Source organism: Mugil cephalus, chromosome 1 (genome assembly GCF_022458985.1).
Source record: "Mugil cephalus isolate CIBA_MC_2020 chromosome 1, CIBA_Mcephalus_1.1, whole genome shotgun sequence".
In the NCBI taxonomy this organism is placed as follows: domain Eukaryota; kingdom Metazoa; phylum Chordata; class Actinopteri; order Mugiliformes; family Mugilidae; genus Mugil; species Mugil cephalus.
Genome location: NC_061770.1, coordinates 2530571 through 2547115, shown reverse-complemented (window position 1 = coordinate 2547115; position 16545 = coordinate 2530571). Strand labels below are relative to the sequence as shown.

The 16545-nt window shown below is 38.6% G+C and overlaps 1 protein-coding gene across 1 annotated transcript; it reads right to left on the bottom strand.

Moving 5' to 3' along the window:
- Positions 1 to 1104: 1104 nt before the first annotated feature.
- clcnk (chloride channel K) lies at positions 1105 to 15038 on the bottom strand. Its single transcript, XM_047596752.1, has 19 exons — positions 14888 to 15038; positions 14014 to 14145; positions 13785 to 13913; positions 12229 to 12368; positions 12038 to 12115; positions 10793 to 10868; positions 10280 to 10405; positions 9453 to 9537; positions 9077 to 9178; positions 8723 to 8807; positions 7404 to 7556; positions 6700 to 6769; positions 6464 to 6574; positions 5758 to 5974; positions 4273 to 4406; positions 3781 to 3851; positions 3297 to 3377; positions 2050 to 2136; positions 1105 to 1792 (listed from the first exon to the last, which is right to left on the bottom strand). Exons 1-19 carry the CDS (start codon positions 15036 to 15038, stop codon positions 1754 to 1756), a joined length of 2067 nt encoding a protein of 688 aa, XP_047452708.1. The 3' UTR covers positions 1105 to 1753.
- Positions 15039 to 16545: the final 1507 nt, after the last annotated feature.

Here is a 16545-nt window from a genome sequence, read left to right as displayed (position 1 = left end):
AGAGCCCTCTCAGCAGACACACAGATGGCATCCCTCTGCTGAGGGAAGACTAGTCCTTCTCACAGTTCATGTTAAGCATCCAACTAGAGAAAGTATTAGTGTTCTCATGACAAACACTTGCTGTGACTTCACCACACAGACTTGGAGCTCTACAGAATTCAGTGCAAGCAAGACCTGCAATTAGCACCTGTGGCCACAGAAGTTCTTAAATGGCAATACTTATCCTTTGAAGAATTTATTATTTATTAGTTTCGTATGATAATTCAGGTTATTGCAATTTTAATATAACTGAACTGAAGGTGTGCGGGTTATCAATAACCTCAAAACAAAAGGGTTTTGGGCTGCAACCCACCAGTAGCTAGATCCCAAACGGGCTGGACCAGTTACATAATAGCATAATAACCTATAAAAACTCCAAATTTCTCCCTTCGTTTTAGTATAAAGAAGTACAAGAACATCATTAGCTAATAGCAACTTCTTAGCTACCTAGCTAATAGTACATCACACAGCTGGCATCTGCTGTTTACTTCTGGCTCTCAGTGTTGTGTTATGTCCCAACTCCCAACAATAGCAGTTACTTTCATTGAACAATTTCAGTTACATGTCTTCTATGCAACCTTCACACTTTGTAAAGTCAACCTGTGAGCCAGATTGGATCCTCTGACGAGTCAGTTTAGCACACATGTGTATGGGTGTATGTTAAGGATGAGTGGCAATAGAAAATTAATGAATGAAGTTTGTGAATGCAACAGAGATATTGATAAAATTGTCAGAAAATGACACATAACCAACTTAAAGTTTCTACGAAACTACTACGAACAGAGTACTTTTTGGGTTTGCATGTTCACGTTTGCCCTCAACAAAAGGTAGCTAAGTAGGAATACACATCAACAAAGTTTTCTGTTGTCGAAGAATTATTTGCTGCCACCATTGACCGAGTCTGAATTTTACGGACCAGTTGGACAGAGAGAACAAGATGACCACATAACACTGCTTGTGAAGTGAGGCTGTAAATGTTTGCGCCAAGGTCTGATGAAGGCAGTCCTGCTGGTGAAGGAGGTACGCTGAGAGAAAGCAAATCATTAAGTGCAAAATTTGTATGCCTCTGGGTGCAGGATGACTCATCCACATTTTTTTTATTGATTTCCAGGAAATGACAAACTTCATCTTAATTCATATTATTCGAAATTCAAATGTAGAAGATGTTTAGCTAACCAAATGCATCACTACTAGACACCAGTATAATTAAACAACAATTAGATAGGATTATCTTGCTTATATGTAGGTGTACTTATGCATGGAAACAAGGACTATTTTGAAGTGTAATCACAAACATCCTTGGGCTCAGAGGTTATCAAATACTGGGTAAACAAGACATTTGCTAATAGATGGTGAACAGATACAGACTGAGTGGGGTTCAGCAGGAAAAACACGCCAGCAGGGATTAATTGTGTTCCTACTTGCCCATTGGATATTATCCTAGGTAGACACATTCTAATTTCACTATGTCACAAACTGAGTATCAGTTAATGAGACAGTGCAATTTCCTCTGTGGATGAGAATCTTGCTAATTTCAATAACAGCCAATTTTCCTGATGAGTGTTTTTCATGCGAGTCTGCAGCTAATAACAGTTGACACCTGGGGAATGAAGAAGGGTTATAGCTATTAGTCACGGTCCTTGTTTCAAGTTAATCAGACTTGTATGTTTGCTTGAATATGGTCATCGGATCTGTTTATTTCCCACTGGTACAGCTAGATTTCTTTGGCCAGGTCCTCAAGTATTCCCTTCATCTGGAAGGGAAAGTGGAGAGAGAGACACAGAGGGAGGAAAGGAAGAAGAGGAGCTTTGAATCCATAAGTAGCCATTTTTCCACTCCAATTCTCCATAGTTCAAACAAATCCACATGGGGTCGTGATCTTGTTAAAAAATGAAATTGCATTTGGAGTAAAGAAACAGTCCCAGAGGAATATTATAGAAAGAAAGCAGTGATTAAACACTTGAGTGTGGGTAAGTGTGAAAGCACACATAGCATGCAAACTCTGATTACCTCTGGCCATGTGATGATCCCAACTAGTCTTCCTCTGTCTGTAACAAAAAGGGTCTGGGCTCTGACAAAGCTCAGTATGCTGTGGGCCTGGAAGAGCAGAGCATATGGTTTTAATAGAAATGTTCACCACTTTAAATATTTAATATTAATCACATGCCATTAAACCTCATCTAAATTTATGTGTGCTCCTTGGCTGCTGGCTGCTGCCTCTGTTTAGTTGTTTCAAACTGTTTCTATGGGATGTTTGGTATTGAATGACGAAAAGTAGGATTTTATTGTCAACATGCCACAATGAACATGAACGAAACTGTTAATTTTTAGACTGGATAAATGAGATGCTTTATGTACAGAGATGAAATCAGAATACCGTCAGCCTAGTTGCAAAGCAAAGGTAAAATGCACCTCTATAGTTTTACAGAACTGTAGATGTGATCAAATTTCTAAATGCTGTTGTTACATGCAGTATATGTCTCACATCACATGAATAATGTAGCAATACATCCAAGCCATTTTTTTAATCTTAAATTTTGTCCATCCCTCCAGTCCGCATTCTACATGATAATGATAAATATAATATTCATCTTTATTTCTATAGCTAACTTTTAAATCAACATAAGAAAGTGCTTATAAAGTTAACAAAAACTATGAAAAAATTAAAAATAGACTCAATTCAAATCTCAATTAAAACTGAATTATAACCAGGAAAAACTCTCAGAAGAAAAGTACGTTATAGGTGTGATTTAAAGTAAGAGTCAGCACATATAGTGTTGACGAGCCATGCACAGCTTTAAAAGTAATAAATAAGATCTTAAAAATCTATTCTAAAAGGTACTCACAACCAGTGGAGACCTGTTAGAACCTGAGCGATCTATTCTCCTAGTTCTGGTTAAAAGCCTCTCAGCTTAATGTTGTACCATCTGAAGTTGTGAGATTGATTTATTGTAAAAGGGCTATCCCAATAATCCAGGCACAACAAAGTAAAAGCGTCAAAAAGTCTCAGTTTCTTTAAAAGTTAAAAAAAAAGGGGGACTTAAAACTTAGGAAAGAGTTAAAACCTGACACCCAGGTTTCTGACAACTGGATTGATGTTAAGACAAGTGTCAACTGCTGTGGTCCAATCCCAAGGATTTCAGTCTAGGCTAATTTCTGCCCGGTTTCAACTTTGTTCTTAGTGCTCAGACCAAGCAGCAGAAAGAAAGCATTCCCCACACCTTTAGATTCCTCTACACTGATTGAGCTTTTCATACCTCCTGAACGGTGTTATGAGGTGATAGCAGGACAGAGGCAGGATGAATGCAACAGACTTCATCAAGACGTTTTTCCAGTCTCTGCAGAGAATAATACAAACATATTCTTTATGTGTGCATTTTGTGTCTCAGGCATATGTCCTCTACATGTCAGGCAACAACCTTTAGTTTTAGTTGTTGATTTCTGTTCTCTTGAAAAAGTAATTTCTTCCTGTGAAAAGCTTATCTCTGGTCTGCAGTCAGGTAAACATATTTTTGATAAACAGCTCAGTTTTCAAGTATTTTTTGTGACCAAACAATAAAAAAATGAGTTGTCAGGCACTGAGCTCTTACATCAGCCGGCAGACCTGTCTGTACAGCCTGCTCCTGTTTTGCAGCAGTTTTATATTCAGTCAGTGTCAGATTGATTTTAAAGGCATGACCTGCTTTTTAAACAGCCCTCTGAACTCTGCAGATGTCTGCTGGTACACATCCAGGCTTTTACCTCAGTCTCGTAGTGACTCAGAAACATCAGTAGCTCCGATCGCAGAACAAACCCCAGCAAAATCTGCGACTCTACAACACAAGAGGAGAGGAAATCAATTTTCGTTGCCACAGTCTGTGTCGCAGTTTAAAGTGTGCAGCTTTCTAGAGCTTGTGAGCAGTCAGTTCCAAACATAAAGTCATCCAATGTGATTGCTGCTCAAAGGCACAGCTAGACGACTGACAATTTTCTCCTCAGCGAGGCACTTCTGTGCAGTTGACTTGCTGTGCGGTTGACTTGCTGTACGCTTCTAGAGGGTTATAGTTTTTCATAATTTCTCTCTATCGCTTCGCTTTTCCTTTCAAGAGGCTCATCAACATGAGTCTGACCGGCACGTTATGATCTTTAAGGATCCTGCTGAATAAGTGCCAATGTTTCATTTCCTCAGCAGAAAGAAACTATGCTACTACAAACCGAAAAATTGGACAACATTAACTATGTTATTTTGCGCACCATGTGTGTCCACAACAGGGATTTGTGTTTGGGTGCAGGTGTTAAGAGCATGCTGGACCTCCACTGGCCCTGCTGCTGTATGAAGCTGCACCAGTTTCCCTCCCAAAAACTGCCCGACTGGTGTGGAGGGAAGTCTGCAAAGAAGAAGAATATTGTCACACCAGGAACAAAAGAAGAGACACTTGTATGAATTTTCCATTATACTGTCAGGTTGTCAGGATTCTTAATTTGAATTGATTTTAAGGGAGCAACAAAAGCTGTTTGTTCCCAAGAGCAAAAGAAAAAAAAAAAGGTAAAAAAGCAGCCATCAAGCTGTGTTGTGGTGATTGTGGAGGATTTTAGTTGTTATAAAACCAAGCCGTTTACACACTGGTGTCTTAAATTGTAATATACTGTGAAATAATCCCTGTGCCCACCTATTTCTTTTCCAAAACCTGCTTCTAGTTTAAAGATGATGCTTATTTTTTATACTTCTAAAGACCTAAAGATCTTAATCTTATTTTAAAGAAATTAAGATGCATTCCAAACAAATGACTGGGTTTCGGGAGGTTAAAGAACAATCAGTATCCTTTCTTAACCATTTACAATTCACAGTTGTACATGATTGTACATAAATAATCATAGTACGTGAACCTTCTTGCAGGTGGAGGAAGCGTCTGGTCCACATACATAAGTGTTTTCCTCTGTCTGCATATTCCTCCCTCAGAGCACAAATTAGGACTAATAGATCTTTTTGTTGCTAATAGCTGATGGGATTCTAGATCAATACCGGTGACTCAGCCATTACTTGACTGGCCTCTGAGATTTTCACAAATCTATTCTGTAGCCTGCAGTGTTACTGTGAGTGAGCATTAAACAGTCTTTATCCTGCTTACTTCTTATTAAAAATTCAATTCAATTACCTCATGTCTGTGAGTCAGTTATTAGATAGCCTAGTCTATAGTGTGGCTGAGGCCGCCGTTGAATTCAGTTGAATTTGTTGTTGTTGTCTTTTAAAATTATTTTTAAGTGTTTTGGTGGAAATTGTGAGTGGCTCTTAAATTGCAATCAAATGACTGCACAAGTCATAATGTGGCATCCATCTATCAAGTGATGAAATATTGCTCTCTGACCCAGTGCTGGACTGACAGACTGGAACTGTCACACCTAGAGCAGCGTTTTAAACTTTATTTTTTTAATATATATTTTCCCCCTTACTTCCAAATATATATATATTTCAGACAGTAATGGGTATAGGTGTAATGATGAGGGCTCGGTTCTATTAAGTCACAAGCATACTCCTACAACCTAACCACTATTAACTCATATGCTCTTTCCAAACTGTGACGAGTTAAAATGTCTTCTGGGAAACATCAAAAGTTGTCAGACCTGTACTCAGATTTTAAGGGATTATATTTTTAACTTTTAGAATGCTGTTTAATCTCTTCCACATGTTGACTAAGGAGTACCACCGTCAGCAGTCGTCTGGCTCTTTGTTTTACTTACTGAGGACATGCCTTAGTCAGAGAGGGCAGGTGTGGGAGCCTTTTGCTGATAGACAGGGCGTCGTAGAAAGACGGGCGGTGCCCAGAGCGTGCCACGGCATTAGCCAGAAGAGTGGCTAGGAGGATAGGCACAGCATGGCTGAACTGGCCCGTTAACTCTATAGCAAGGAGAGCTGGAGACAATGTATGCGTCACAGCTCCAGAGAAGGCTGCCGCACCTACAAAGCAGAAATAATAAGGGTGTATTGTCTATTGATGGTGTGAACTGTCATATTATAACCAAAATATTGTCTTCATCAATCATGTTATCCATATTAAAACACACTTTTTGCTGAATCTAGCAAGATTTCCTCAGATTAGCACAAATTTACATTATACACTTTAATTGTTTTTGTGACATCCTGACGTGTAAGAAATTTTTCTGGAACAAGATAACAGGAATGTAAGTCTCCAGTATTAGCTGTGGGTAGATTTGGTTCAAAAATTACAATGGCTTACATGAGTCATTTGGTCATAGGTTTATCCAAAAAATTGTTTAAGAAAGGCAACTGGACTTGTTTCTCCAGGCCGTTCTTAAACATTTTTTGGATATACTGTGGCCTGGATGACTAAGAACCTTCACAGACATTCATTTAAGTTAACATACATGAAAGAGGTCATTACTATAAACTATCAGCACTAAAGAGCTACTAATCAGAGTTTTCTACCAGCAAGTGCATAGCCTCCAGGATTTACAGAAGCCCACTGCTGGCCTGAAGTCCCTCCAGTGGATGATACATAAACTACTCCTTCTCCAAGCAAACGCCCAATAGCTGCACCTGGAAATGAGAAGCTGAAACAAATCAGTAGCTTATATTTCAGTTTGCCGTAGTACAAAGAGAGGATGCAGGGAGACAGACTTGCCATACTTATATTCAGACTTGAGCCCCCTCCATTTACTCACCGTAGATAAATACTGGCATGAAGTATCCAGCTGGCAGAGGCAGAGTGCAGGCGAGAACCAACATCCACATCTCAGAAAGAACAACAGATACACAGACTGTCAAATCTCTGCTGCAGCAGATGAGTCACTGCCAGTCTGTGTGTGGGGAAGTGTTGCCAGCTCTTTCAGTTTTGTAGACATGAATATTGAATGGTGCACATTTACATTTCTCATTAACATGAGGTAATAGGAGAAAAACTGTGTTTCAGATGCTTTAAACTCGGTGCGGTTGGTGTTAAAAGCTGGGCTATTTGTCTTTTTCTGCATCAGTAAGAAATGTGTTTATTTCTTATCTGTTTTGAGGACAAATGAGAAGAGATTTGTAATTTGGCAAATGGGGAGTTTGATCAGTAATGCAGTGATTACTTTGGCCGCAGAAATGTTTTGTTGTTAAAAGTCTAAATTTTCCCCTGCACCTGTAGTGTTGCTATGAGTGAACATCAAATATCACAAGAATCAAGTGTCAGTGTGAAAGGCTGAGGCTTCAGTTTGCTTTCTCTATTGTGAAAATGCCAATTACTTTATGTCAATTATAGGTCATTGTGACCGAGCCCAACACAATAAGAGGAGTGGGCGGCTGAGCCTGGTGCCCTCCTCTGATTTCTTTTCGTTATCAGATGGACAGAGTTAAAAGATTCAGTAATTGACCTTTGAGTTGTTTGTACCTTCATGAGCAGAAAGAAAGCCAAAGAGAGGCAGACAGGAGTCCCTGATGAGCCCCACTCCAACAAAGGCTCCAGTTGCACAGATGCATTGTAGGGTTGAGAGCTCCACTGCTGGCTATCCAGTAGTGAAGTGAGGAGCTGCGCTGTTGTGTACTGATTAACAGATTAGTGACATTTACATTGCTGCCTGCATGCATAAAAAGCTCATGTGAAACAATAAAGCGCAGACAGACTGTGGTGAATGTATGTGTTTGAACAAATGTCATGAAAAGACCAGAGCGTTAGCTTTGGAAATTCTTTAAAAGGTCACGGAAATAAAGTTTAATGAATAAAAACCAAGAACAGTGGGGAACATTTGTCTCCTCCCTCTGGCAGTGAGAGTAATTACACAAAGACTGTGCATGTCATGTTGTCACGTTTTTGTATGTTTTTGTATGTTCCTTGGTGCCTTCTGTTCTTTCACAGTTCTGTTGACTGCTATATTTTTTGCTTTCTTTTGTTTGTCTTTTACACTGTAGTTCTCCCTCTGAACTCAGAGTTTCTATTTTTACCTCGAGCACCGGGAAATTTGTCTTGGTTTTTCACTGTGAGCTCTCTCATGTTTAGCTTTAGCAAACCGATCACTGGCAGCTGGAAATGTATGGCCACCAGCGATCCGGGGCAGGATCGTTCCACCTGACACCAGAACATAATGCTGGTATACTGTGAAATTAACACAGATGCACATGAAGCATTGTGTGAATTTGTTTGTATGAAAAAGAGCTGCATTGCAACTTTAACATGCTCAACACTTATGCTTCAAATACAGCTTGACAGACTGACCGCTGTCTAATTTGGAAACACAACAGAGCGAATCAGAGCTTTGTGTGGTGACAGAATGTGTGCGCCAAAGATGTAATTATTTAAGTGTTACATAGATACAGTTATGGGTGGGTTTTTTTTTGTTGTTGAGCTTCTATGCTCCAGTTCTCCACCTGTGCTCCAGATCTTTCTTGACAATGAGTACTCATGTGGCAATGAGATTTACCTGATGCTCAAACTTTATTGTTTTTCATTTAAAAAGAAAAAAGGAATGTGCGACAGCTGTGAACAGGGCTAATAATAATTACTAATAATAATAATGAGCCATCAAGACTGGAATGAAGTAGAATGCATCAACAATTATCTAAAACAAAATAAAAAGAAAATGAAAAAGAAGATGCAACAGATGGTGTGACCCATCTTTTCATGAGGAAAAATGAAGATCAGCTTAAGATTTTTAATAGAGAATGAGAGAATCGCCACAAAAAAGCTACTGAATAAATGCTGGTGATTCCAACCTTAGATGCCATATATTGGCCAGCAGAGTGGGGAAACGTCACTGATGCCAAGAAGAAGGCCACCACGCCTGAGTATAGACCCTTCCTGCAGAGAATATTTCACACAAACAGACATTTAGATCATTCCAAGTTAAATTTAAGTAGGTTATGATCAGCTTTGAGTGGCCCTTAGATAGACTCTGTATGCCTCTGACTATTTTGAGAGTGTGTTACATTGCTTAGGTTTGCATGTGTTTGAGATAAGAAAGCTGTCAAATGAGACATAGACATCTATTTAGATGTAGATTGAACTGTGTCTGAAGATGACTCATCACTGCATCACAGTCTGTCTTTCTCACAGCAAAGAGCTCTCACTCTGTCGCCAGCATCTTGATGAAAACGGCCTTTGTTTTGGTGAAGTGCAGGATCCAACGATGGCAGAAGAGGTAGCAGCAGCTCACAGCCCCACACAGCAGCCTGTTTCCAGACAGTCACACAAACCACAGTGAGAGAAGAGACACTAATTTTAATCTTGGAGGCAACAGAGCATCGGAAGTCATTAGACTTGTGGAGGCGATGGGAGGGAGGAGGAGGAGGCCAGGAAACAATCAGTAAAAGAAGTGGAGCAGTGGGAAAAGAAAGCACTGTGACTGATATGAATACGAATTCCAAATGTCAGTTTTATTTGTATGTCAGACACAAAAGAAGGACTTCCTGTTTAACTACGCAAATGCTGTCAAAATAAATTTACCCCAGGAAAGCAAACAGCAGTATCTCCAGCGGGTAGAAAGGTAAAGCAGTAGAGAAATTAGTTTTGAATAACGCCTGGAGAGTCTCTGTGGACACAAAACAAATTGAAGTTAGCGCTCCAGTTTCTTTAAAAATTGAATATTTCCTCACATTATTGCATAGAGGATTTATTGAAATTTGTAGTCTGTTAATGCGTCCTCTAATTTCGGCTAAGCTGATGTTTTTATTGCCAAAGGTAAATGATCAAGATATTACATTTTCTATAAAACATTTTCTATAAAACAACTTTAAAATGTAATAATGCCATAAGAGATAAACAAACCAAACTCTGTATGAAATTGTTGCATTTTAAGATGATCATGCTTATTAACATACACATATATCCAGAATAAAACATACATTTTTAAGCATTTTTTAGGGTCATCTGTTGATTTCGGCGGACGCGCCTTACGACTATAAGTATATTGACACTAAAATATTGGTGGCTGTACATTTTATTTTGACACCAGGGGTGGTGAAATGCTGTAATAACGGCTCCCACTCAGCTTTCACCGGAGTAGCCTGAGGGTTTACTAGCACAGCAAAGTTCAGAAAATCATTTTTTGATGGACGTGGCTTTGAGCATGACCACAGGGTCATCTTCTACTACTGGCACACAATCAAACTAATGCTTATAGAAGTGTCATATATTTTTAGATATACAATATATATAAATCAAAGTTTCACAAAAACGAGTTAGTGATTGAGGCGTCTTTTCTCCAGGTTAGAGCCCAAAGTGAACCTTCTCATCTTAGTCCATGAGGGGCGAGTGTAGTTGGGAGCTTTTACCTCTGTCTCCGCTCCACACTGAGAACAGGCGGAAGGTCAGTGCTCCACAAGCAGCTGAGAAGAAACATGGGCAGTAATGTCTCAGGGCAAAATGGGAACACATCACCTCCACCGCGAACAGCACACCTAAAGGGTGACAGGAGAGTAACAGCACTAGTTAGTATTTAGAACTCAACTTTTGAGATATATGTATGTGTAAAAAATAGCTTTTGCTCACTGAATGTGTGGCAATAAGAATGTGCATATATTTCGGGAGCTAATAGGCAGTCTCCGGTTTTATGTAAATTGTGACATTTTGTGTTTACCCTGCAGCACGAGGTGAGAGGATCAAAATAGGTGATGAAAGGAAAAAAATGGGTAAGGGAGAAAGGCAGGTGCACATGTTGGGGGAGAAGAGGAGGGAAGAGAAGCTGCGAAAATGGTAGGTAGAAATGCGTGAGCCAAAGTAACTACAACACAGATAATGTGAGCAGATGATGAAAATGATGACTTTCTTATTACTGTCTCTCTCACCACTGATTGGTGCTCCAAAGCAGCTGGCTACTCCCACTGCAGCACCTACAACCAACATTTCTCTGCCTTCTTTCTCCTGAAAGACACAACATGTACACTCTAATCTGCTCTCTCCGTTCACCCTTTAAATCCTGAAGGTAACAGTAACAGTTCTAAAATATGTCTGTGAGAAGATCTGAGAAGATACTACCACACTGGATGTTATGATGAAACTGTTTGTAACACAGCCTTTTATACAACCAATCAAACAGCGTGTGATATTTACTTTGACATATGCATGTTGTATTTCGGCACCCAGGGAAGAGTTTTTGGATGCGTGTGTGTCCCTTCCACAAAACAGCCTTCACTCGCAGACTGCTAACTGGCTTTTCAACCTCATACAGATGAAGTCTGCTGAAGTTGGTCATTTTGGAGTTAATATTATGTCAAACTCCTACTAGTAAGTGTATGAATTAACTAATGCTGTATATTAATACCACTGGTTTTGTCAGCTGAATGTTTCACTATGCACCAGCTAATCACTAACTAGGTCTGCTGTCAAAGGTACACAGAGCAATTTAGGGACAAAAAAAAAAACAAAGAAACAAAGAAACAAAGAAACAAACAAAAAAGATCATTCCCTAAAGAAGGACATTATATATAGTAAGTTTATCCATTGTAATAATGTTGAACATTTCGATCTTAGTGGATGTGGCACCTGTAGTTACTGATGAGAACAGAAAGTAGCTTAATCCCACACCTGCTATTCTGAGGGCAGAAAATCACCTACTGTTGTTTTAATTAAGAAGCTGAGCAATAAATGGTCGTTCTTCTAACAGATCACTGTGACTGCTCTCTCTTGTTCCATTAAATGTTTCAGACTGATCCAACATCTTGCACTTTTGTTGAATGACAGCAAATGTGGACAAACAAACACATTGCATTTCCTGTGACTACCTCATGACAAAAGTTGGTTTATGTTTTGCAGTCGAATGCTTTTCATGTGAAGCTTTAGACGAGAAAACGTTCAGCTCATGTAGAGCAACAATCTACTGTCAGACATCATAAGATGGCGATTTAGCATTCTACATTAATAGAGGATTTTTTTAAGGAGTGCAGACATGTGACACATTAGATGGTGACTTGCCAGACATTAAATGAAAATCTTTGAGAACTGATATAAAAATACTGATTAACACAGTTCAGTTCAAGTATTTGTGAAATGCAGGTAAAGTCTTCCATTTGAATTCCTTCACTGTGGTTTACCTTGTTACTGTCTTGTATAAGCGAGCACAGGCTGTTCACGTAGGCTCCCAGCATAGTGGAAAGATGCACAAATGGACCCTGGTGTTAGGAGACAAACACAGGAAATGCATACCAACACAATATTACCCATACAGTTTATTATGTATATGCATATTTTGAATGACAAACAGATATACTGATTTGTTTCTCACCACTTTGCCAAGAAAAACTGTGCTGCCGGCTGCCAGAGTACAGATAAGACCCAGGAACTTGGTAAACATATTAGTGAGAGACAAGTAATGGGGCATATCAAAGCCAGCCAGCATCGTCCTCACCTCTGGTATCCCTGAGCCTGAGGAGAAATAAAGCAACAAGGTTTATGAAGGAATTTGGATATAAGGAACACGATTGCATCAGCAACAGATATTTCCTTCCTGAGTTAAAATGGAGTGTCAGAATGTAGTGTTGGTCAATTGACTCTGTAAGTGTCAGTTCAACACGTGTAACTCTCTTCATTTCTACTATGAGCTCTGAACCTGGTGTTAATTTATTAACCCCGCCCATTAATTATACCCGCAGCTGGACAGTCATAATGAGAACTGAGTTTTCGCTAATATCATTTCTTCAGCCATGCTAAAGTTAGTAAATGCTTATTCATGGGCAGTTGCACAGTTAACATAAGTAGGCTATTACAGTTATTACAGCTGATAGCCGTAGTTAATCTAATAGTTAAAAGACAGCGACCAAGTAAAGAAAGACTGTCTATGTGACCCGAGCTAACCCATGCTAGTTTAGTACAATCTGTGCTATTATACACTAACAAATGTTATACACTAATAAAGAGTTTCAAATATCCTACAGGGACATTCAGATACTTTGTTTAGGAGCTTTTTGTCTTCCTCATTAAAATATTGGTGTTGTCATTGAGACTAACCCGACAGTGAGTGGTGGTAAAGTTAGCTGGCTACAACTTTATGATTTAAATGTATTTTGTATGTGTATTTTATATTTGACACTGTGGTGCATTTTAAAATAAACGTTTTAACCTTAACATGGACTCGTACATGTAATATGTACCTGAATAAAATATTTACACCATACAGTGTAAATCTGGAGTAAACATCTGTAGTTGTTAATAACTGACGCCATGAGTGAGTTGATATCTAACACTATACACTAGTGTTGAGAAAAACTAACACTGGTTAGTGTTGAGAAGTGTTAAACATCACACCTGGCTTTTTCTCAGTGCCATTCATTTTAGGTTAGAGAGAACTGTGTTTCAAGAGGCATTGAGGAAATAGAAAAAAAGTACATAATTTCCCTCTTGTTCCTTTAATGTGCCTTCAAATTATAATGTGGTCTTACAAAGCCAGCTTATCTGATCCTCTTTGTTAAGACTGTAGCCTGCAGCTATGTGCTGTGCATAATAATGACTAGTGTGGAAACGACTGAATGACAAAAGCAGGTAACTCTAACATCCATCAGTTTGCAGAGAGCAGGACTTGATAGAGGCTCATGTCAGTTTATTTAGTCAGATGATCCTGCTCCTTTTGTAATATTCCTCTCTAATGCACTTCAAGTGAAAAAAATGTTGAGGACCAAATCTACAAAAAATGTGCGAAAATGTATTCACAATAGAATAGTGAAGCTATTCTTTAAGTAACTCATTCAGTAAACTTATGTCTGACTCTGGAGTATCTATGCCTTCAAAAAACAAGCTCTGAACAGAAATTGCTGTCCTTTTTCTTCTCTGTGTGTCAGGACAGACCTGTGGAGAAGGGACAGATGTTATGGGAGAACGTTGATGAAACGGCACAGAGGCATGCTGGGTAGAGAGTCCAGCAGAAGAACTGCAGCAGAATATTTCCCTCCAGCTGCATATAAAGCCACTGGTGAGCTATAATGAGTTGCATGAGAGAGAAACATTGATTATTCTGGTATGTTTTTGGCTCCTGGACTGCGTGCTGTAAATATTTCATGTGTGAGTGTGTATATACCTCTCTGCAGCTTTGTTACACTGATGTCCAGGAGAAAGCTGAGAATGGCAGCCAAAATGCCAAAAGCAGCGTATCCGTACCACTCTATCCCACACACCTTTCCCAAACAAAACCTCAGCTTGAAAAGCCACTCTAAGGACACAAAACATCTCAAGTTTAATTTGTATCTACTTAATTTATTTGTATTTACTTAATGTTTGTGGGCAAAATGTACATGGAGTGTGAGAATACTATTTTTTCTGTGTTGCAATAAAACAATAAGCCAGAGTCTGAGGAGAGAAGGCTGTTAACACCGAAAAGAAAAGGATAAGATCACAATCATATGAGAACCACTTGCATTGTTGTCTTTCTGACAGATAGTTGTTTCTTTTTTATTCTTTCTTTTTCTTTTTTTTAAAGAATTTGTGGTTATACTGTATCTGGTTGGTAAAACACAGCAGATTCTGAACGTTGAAAATTATGCATGGCCACCAATGAAAAAGACATGTGATATAACACTCATCAAAGATTTCTTCACATGTGCAGAGCGTGCAGATTAACAGCATGTGTTCATGACTAAGTAGATCTGACTATAAACAGAGTATAATATTTCTAAATATTGCTCAGTATTTTGGTAAACCATGAGAACAATCTTCTGTCTTCTAGCGACACTTAATTAAAATGCCTATTTAAATAGTACCAGATATTGTCTCATCATTAAAGTTTTCTAGCTTGATGATCCCTTTGTCCTTGAAATCAGCAATAATTTAAACCTCTGAGATTAGACTCAAACAGAACTCTAGCTTTTCTGTAATATTACAGCCATAATAAAGACTGGCCCCTGAGTAGCTCTCTGTATTGATCAGATTTCAATGATTTTTCACTTCACTCTGACCTTTGACAATTGCACGAGGCCGTCTGAAGGGTTTCCACTGATTAGAGACGAGCGGGCTCATATTATGGGATGTTAGCGATTGATGATCTTGCTGCTGGCTGTTGTTTTCTCCTCCGCTCTCGCCACCAGGGAACTCACCCAGGCTCTTCATTTTGTCTTGACCAGTACAATCTCAAAAAACAAACTGAATAAACATGAAATCCAGACATACATGTAGATACATTAAGACAGGTAGCCTTACCTTCCAGTTGTATTTGAAGCGTCTGTTTTTGCGATTTTGTCTCAGGTAGCTGAGCTAATAACTGGCTAGAAACTGACCTCTGTTAAGGTATTAGTGTAGAGGTGATGGGACTGTCACGGTTGAAAGAGCAACTAATGTTAACTCTTTGGGAGAACGGTAGCAGATGCCCTTCATTTGTATGGGCTGCAGAAATACAGCTTCCTTTTAATGGATTTTGGTATTATTGATTGACTACAACAAATAATTAATCTTACAGTATCTGCTTCACCATAGTATAATCCCATAAATGCAAACACAAGCTTAACAACTCGTGTGACTGCTGACTATAATGATTGCAATTTCCAAAGTCAAGAAGGAACTAATAATATATCCTCAATGATTATTTTGTACTAGAAAACCATATAAAATTACTCACAGAAAAAAATAAGATGAACAATTGATGCTGTTTAAAGCATTTGTGATGCTGGTATATAGTTGTTGTACGTTACTTTATATTTTCTTCTAAGTATCATAAATCCATTGATTGTATTTCAGTTTATGATCTCCATTAATCCATTATTAATATCTTAGGTTCACTCTCACATGGAGACTGGGTATACGATAAACACTGTAAAATTGACATTTATGCTATTTAAATTACTGTTGTGCCAGAAATCTAGAATCCAGTTCCTGTTCCAATTGTCTAACAAAGACATCTTTGTATATTTGGTTAATCCAATGTTTTCCTGACATTTTACGAATCAAATGCGTTACCTTTTGGCAAACAAGCAATTGTTTGTGACCTAAAGTTTGTCAGTAGCATTCTTCATCTGATTTGCAAATGTCCCAAAGGTAATGTGCTAATCTTGAAGCACCGAGCTCTAAACCAGACGTGTTTCCACCTTCAGCCAGAGGACGTTTCCTCAAATATTTAGAGCAAAGTTTGGAAAGACAACTCTTTTTTCCCCATGCTTACTGCTGAGGTCTTGGTCTATCTTCTTGATTTACATGAAGGCTAAATTTGTTATTTGCGATCATGTTTTTTGCAGCCAGCCCAGATATTTTCACCACATCTTGAATTTTAGAGTAAACCATATTAAATATGGTAATATATATGGTAATATATAAGGCATTAATTTGTAACTCTGTAACCCTAAAACAACCTAATCAATAAACATTTTCTAAACAATATAACAACAAAACAAAAAAAAACTAATGGCCTTCGTAGACAATAAATAAAAACTGTATTTTTTCCTTTGGCCATGAGGGGGCAGCACAAGTTGTGAACATTGATGCAAGTTTATTAGGGACAGTTGTAAAAAAAAAAATACATTCTAATGTAATAGTTTGGCACGAGATGTTATCTTCACATGGTATTGAACACTTGTTGAACATAACTGAGGGAGGTGTTGATTCAATTGTATTTCCATTTGGGAGG

What these genes read in the sequence shown, in the direction of transcription:
- clcnk (XM_047596752.1), bottom strand. Translation starts at nt 15,038, where the DNA reads ATGAAGAGCCTGGGTGAGTTCCCTGGTGGCGAGAGCGGAGGAGAAAAC. An exon ending in CTTTCTTTCTGCTCATGAAG is followed by an intron (nt 6,770 to 7,403) that starts GTACAAACAACT and finishes GTTCTTTCTGAG; the next exon opens with ATGTGGATGTTGGTTCTCGC. An exon ending in TGGAGGCTATGCACTTGCTG is followed by an intron (nt 5,975 to 6,463) that starts GTAGAAAACTCT and finishes TCTGCTTTGTAG; the next exon opens with GTGCGGCAGCCTTCTCTGGA.